Source organism: Podarcis vaucheri, assembly GCF_965113315.1.
Source record: "Podarcis vaucheri genome assembly, chromosome: Z".
NCBI classification, from domain to species: Eukaryota; Metazoa; Chordata; class Lepidosauria; order Squamata; family Lacertidae; genus Podarcis; species Podarcis vaucheri.
In genome coordinates, this window is record NC_138758.1 from 22,862,328 (window position 1) to 22,868,327 (window position 6,000).

At 47.2% G+C, this 6,000-nt stretch overlaps 1 protein-coding gene across 1 annotated transcript in view; it reads right to left on the bottom strand.

Annotated features, from left to right (window-relative positions):
• The window catches only part of SH3BGRL (SH3 domain binding glutamate rich protein like), a 44,246-nt gene extending 41,505 nt beyond the window's left edge, over positions 1 to 2,741 (bottom strand). The window contains exon 1 of the mRNA XM_082208493.1: positions 2,516 to 2,741. Coding sequence (XP_082064619.1) covers positions 2,516 to 2,560 — 45 coding nt within the window. The 5' untranslated portion in view covers positions 2,561 to 2,741. The remainder of the gene's footprint in view (positions 1 to 2,515) is intronic.
• Between the last annotated feature and the right edge of the window lie 3,259 nt (positions 2,742 to 6,000).

Sequence of the window (6,000 nt, forward strand, 5' to 3'; positions counted from 1 at the left end):
GAACATCCTAAGCAGAATTATTCCACACTGCAACATTTTGCTGCAGGCTTTATTTTATCATAGTTATATTCAGGTTCTTTGTCATATTATTTGCATTCCATCCTTCCTTCCTTCAAAGAGTGGGAGTGGGGACAAATATGGGATTTCCCCACTTTATCCTCCTAACAACCCTGTGAAGTAGGCAGAGACTAGTACTGTACAAAGCTACCCATTGAACTTAGTGGCCAAGCAGAGCTTAAAACAAAGGTACCGTATATACTCGAGTATAAGCTGACCTGAATATAAGCCGAGGCACCTAATTTTAGCACAAAAAACTGGGAAAACTTACTGACTCAGGTATAAGCCGGTTCACCACACCACAAACTTGGTGGTGGCGGCAACGACGGAGAAAGAAGAACAAACAGCCAGAAATGGCTCCTTTCGGGCCGCTCATCCCTCCGCCACCGCCTCTGCCGCTCGCAAGAGCAGGCATAGGAGCCGCGGGTGAAAAAGGCACAGCGCAGAGCAGTGCAGCATCTCTCCCAACCGTGGCTCCTGTGCCTGCCCTTGTGAGAGGCAGGCGGCGGTGGTGGGACCAGTGGCGAGAAAGGGCTCCTTTTGGGCCGCTGCCACCCACCTCACTCGAGTATAAGCCAAGGGGGGTTTTTTCAGCATAAAAAATGCACTGAAAAAGTCAGCTTATACTAGAGTATATATGGTATACTGTGTTCTAGATTATATTGGTACCATATCTACTTCTTAAAGGACCCTCCAATTCCTTGTCCAAACGAAGCCACAGGGGCTACACCTGATTTACACACCTGACAATCAGGCACCTGATTTAGCTTTAATTCTGACACAAGCCATGTCTGGAGAATAACAAGATTTATACATGCACGCACACACATGCACACACACCCTTTGAAGGGAGGTCATATAGAAATGTAATAAAAACATGAGCATCCAAGATTGTGGAACTGGATACTGAAAAGGGAAGAAATGAAATAGGAAAGGAACATGGGGGAGGTTAATGCTTAATTTCTATACCAGAGAGGGAAATCTGAGCCTTTGTATTCTGAACAGCAGGACAAGCCTGAAGAGTGGCGTTAAGTGGATTAAACGGATGCTTACCTCCTGGATAATCTCCATGAAATAAAAGTGCTTTTGCCAAAAAGGGAAAAGAATGAGAACTGAAACCCATTCCTTCCCTAGGTACAGTTTTGCCTAACCCCAGGAACATGGAAGTTGGTGGTTGCTACTCGAATGTAAGGGAAAGGCACTCTGTACATGCTGAGATGCACTCACATTATGCCTTCATGCATGCCAGCTAAACAGTTTTGTAGGCAGAAGGTCTGAAGGTGCAGATTAAGCCCTTCCTAGGTAAGCAAAAGATGACTTGCTGCTGCGACCCATGAATAACCAAATGGAACAGAAGTCTACCCTGTTTACTCCACTTTTAAGCTTTTCTTAAAGTTATTAGTGAAAAACTTGCTAGGTTGCAAACAAGTTATCTCCGACAAGTACAGTACTTACATGGTTACGTGTTTGTACATATATCTGTGACAAATCAACACAATAAAAAAAATTTAAAAGTTGGGGACTGGAAGGACCACCCTAAGCAAGCAGAAGCAGTCTTGAATACTAGGATTCAGTACTGGAGCATGCAAAGTAATCAGTACAGATTAGAGTACTCCTTCCTCAAGGGTATTTGCAAATAACTTTGAAGACTAAAGAGCACTATCCAAGTATGCTTCACTGGAAGCAAATCCTATTAAAGTCAATGGGAATAAAATTCCAGAAGAGGATCCATGTGTTGCTTTGGCAGCTGTAGACAGCAGCTGCATACCCATTTACCTGGGAGCAAGACAAAATGAAATTAATGGAACTTACTTCTGAGACGTCTATAAACATGTACATAACGATTGCACTGTCAGGAGTTTTGTGGCAACTGAAGAGAAAAACAATCCTACTGCATGTTTTCTCATGAATCAATCCAGTTGTTTTCAGTGGGAAATTACCCACCAGGTAATCAAGCACAGAGATAGTTGCCTTACTGTGGCATCAGCTTTCATAGTCTCAGCTTCTCATACTATGAAAGCTGATGCCACAGTAAGGGCAGGAAGTTGCACTGAGCACAACGGAGCTTGCCTCCGAGTAAGATTGCTTAGGATCATACTCATGTCAGCCTTGAAGATGCCGATAATACACAGGGTTGCCCCACCCCCCACCCCATCATAAAATGGCAGATAAAATAAACCCTGCTAAAGATTGTCCCAAATTGCTTGCTACAATTTGCAGAAGCCACCCAGCCCATATTTTTTGTAAGCGAGCAGAGGAAATAAAAGAAATAAGGAAGGAAAATGGGGAAATGCCCTGAATGTAAGAGATCGCAGTACTGTAGGGGGAAACGGGAGAGAGGGAAGGGAAGGAGCCTGCTGCTGCAACTTTCCTTCAGTACAAAGGGGTGGGGGAAAGTTAGGAAGGAGAACAGCTTCTGGGCGAGGGAGGGGAGCAGGAGCCGCTGGCTTCTCCTTACCGCTGTGGAACCTGATGAAGAAGCGATGAAGACTACGATCACCATCCTGAAGAAGGGCGCAGGCACTTCTTTGCGGTGGCAGAACGAGCGCAGGAGGCCAGGAACAGTGTCTCAGCCGAAAGCGAGCGCAGGAGGATGGGGAGAGAGAGAAAGCGCGCAGGCGAAGAGGCGCAGCGCCGTGCAGTGTGGAAACACGGAATGCCCCGCCTCCTCCTACGAGCGGCAGCTGCTGCTATTGCTACGCATGGGACCCGCTCGCTGATCATCCAAACCCCGGAAGAAGCTGAGAGGGAGAGCATGTTTGTATCGCAGAATCGAAAGGAAGTGGGGGAAATTGCAGGGGTGATACAATCCGAAGCAGAACTGCGAAGGCTCGCTTACTTCCCGCGCCGGATCTGCTGGGCCTGGGTCATTCATGGGGGGCGGGAAACGCGTTGCTGTTGATTTAGGGGTAAAACTCTTTTTTTCCGGAACGGGGAAACTATTTTGTTCACTTTCAGCCACAATCCTCAAGCCCCAGAACCTTCAAAGCCGCGCCGAGGCATTTGTTAAAATGAAATGGCTTGTGTTCAAAAATCGCACCGATCAACGTGAAATCGACTTGACGCCAGAGATGCCCCTGCTTCGGGGCGCTTACAATCGGGAAAGTTCGCATTATTAGGTCTAAGGCAGCCTTTTTCAATCTTGGGTTCCCATATGTCGTTAGACACAACTCCCATCATTCCTAGCTAGCAGGACCAGCAGTCAGCGATGATGGGAGTTGTAGTCCAACAACATCTGGGGAACCAAGGTTGAGAAAGGCTGATCTAAGGTAATAATGCTTGGCTCTTGGTTTCAAATGCTTTGTTTAAATATAGTTTTAAAATGCCTGAATAAAGGGCACACCCGCAAGACAGTATGCAAGAAATGTACTGTAAAACAAAACATGCCAATTTATAAAATAACAGTATTAAACCTCTTTAAAAAGCTGTATTATTATTATTATTATTATTATTATTATTATTATTATTATTAAATTTGTACAGACTTTTCATCCAGAGAACACAGGGCAGTGCTCTACATAACAATACAAAATGAGAATGCAAAAACAGACAGACAGTCAAGCGTTTTCTAGTTTGTATCAAAAAATTTAAAAGGCTTAAGAGCATGGCTTAACTACAATGTGGTCATGTGCATTTCCTGTGGGAGGGAATTAAACAAATGTTGAGCCATCACCAAGAAGGCCCTGTTCCTGGTTAAAACACACACACACATATTTTAGATATCCAAGTAGGCTTGAGATAGGTCATTAGTCCATGTAAGGTAAAAGGTAAAGGATCCCTGGATGGTTAAGTCTAGTCAAAGGTGACTATGGGGTGCGGCGCTCATCTCTACTTTCAAGCCAAGGGAGCTGGTGTTTGTCCAGACAGTTTTCTGGGTCATGTGGCCAGCATGACTAAACTGTTTCTGGCACACGGAGGACTGTGATGGAAACCAGAGCGCACGGAAATGCCATTTATCTTCCCGCCACAGTGGTACCTATTTATCTACTCACGTTGGTATGCTTTTGAACTGCTAGGTTGGCAGAAGCTGGGGCAGAGCAATGGGAGCTCACTCCATTGCGGGGATTCAAACCGCTGACCTTCCGATCCAGGGGTCGGCAGCCTAAGGTCCATGGGCCACAAGCGGCCCACAGGGTTGCTTTACTGGCCCACGAGCCGCCCCCGAACCGAGGCACCCACTCGGTGAGTCCCCATGCTCTGTGCTAAACTGGCACAGTGTGGGGATTCACTTCTGCAGCACCAGAAACTGCATCGACACAGACGCTGGAAATCGCGGTCACGCACTCTCATGCACACCCGCGATCCGGCCCACGGAGGGGGCTCTGTGGCAGTGAACCAGCTCAGGCAAGGTAAGCCCAAGAGGCTCAGTGGTTTAGAGTAGACCATAGCACCACACACATCCCTTTTTACCTTAGTCCATTTAGCTCAGTCTTGCTTACACTGACAGGAAGCAACTTTCCAGGATTTGAGGCAGGGTTTTCTCCCAGACCAACCTGGAGATGGTGAGCTTTGAACCTGGGATCTGGATGCCTCCCCAGATACTGGGGCTACAGCAGCTGCCCAAAGATGCCACATGTTGACACAGGGCTGGTCATGCACATTTTGGAACAGCTGGCTCTGCCTTAAGGTCACTGTGCTCCAGATTTGCAAAGCTAGTAATCAGAACCTTACAGTGTAGCTGCTCTTTTGGCCTAGCATAAATAAAATTTCTATTTGTGCAACCACCCAAACCTCCTCCATAGAGGTCTTATCACCTCCCTAATTGGAATAACTTGCAAACTTCAGGCAATCCCTGAAGTTAAACACTTGGTACCTTTGACTCTGGGATAAAGTTTGTATTGAATAATATGAATGAAGGAGAAAAGGAAAGGAGCAGAACAGAAACAAAACAAAAGGGAAAGGGAAGAAATCAAAAACCTCTGGCCAACACCTGCATAATGTGCTGCAGAACTTACCGTATATCAGTTTAGGGGAACAATTGTGTAATTAAGGATTTCAGTCTCCAAACAGGACACACAAAAAAACCTCAAATTCCCAAAACTTTCCTGAAGCAAGGATTAGTTGTTAGTGGGTGGAACATCATTTCTTCATGACAAGGAAAGGAAGTTTCCATGCTGTTCAGTTGACAAAGTCTTACTCAGAGTTTACACAATAAATCACCACGTGTTATGTTTATAATGCTTGACCTCAAACGTCACATTTTTTTTGCCTTGGTACATTTTTTTTAACGTGGAAAAGCACACTAATGATGTAGCTGGCAGAGGGCCATAGATTCAGTTGCAGACTTTTTCCCGCTTGTATTGCATCTGTCAGAGCTGCCACCCAGTCCCAGCTCACATAGGACCAAGTCCGCCAGCGTTCACTTTATAAGAGTCTTTATTAAGTTACAGGTTTCATTTCCGAACTGCAGCGTGCAGCTCTACACCTTCTGCCCTAGGTCGGCGAAGACCCGTCTGAGTCCCCGCCTCTTGCACACCAGCTTAATACCCTAGCCTTGCTCCACCTCCTTCGCCTCTCCCTACGTCTCTGGGTCCTTCTGCCCCCCTGGGCCTCCTCCCTTCTACTCTCCTCTGACGCTGACCCCCCTGATCCTTCTGCCTCCTTGCGGCGGGCTTTAGGACCTGGCTCACTCTCCGGGCTGCTTACTGCTCCAGCTTCCGCTGCATTTGAACTTGGCGCGCGCGCCCAACTCTCTACTTTCCTCTTAACCGTTGCCTCGCTCTCTGAGGAGGGCGTGACCACCCCTGACTCGTGCCCTCCCTCCTGCTGACAGCCTCCGGAACCCGATGCCTGGCTACCTTCCTCCCTGCTGCTCTCAGTCTTGAGCGTGGGTCCCGACTTCCAGCTGCTGCCGCCCTCAGTTATGAGCGTGGGTCCCGACTTCCAGCTGCTGCTCTCTGAATCTCCTCTGTTCCCTTCCTCCTGGGGTGTCCCCCCGGATCC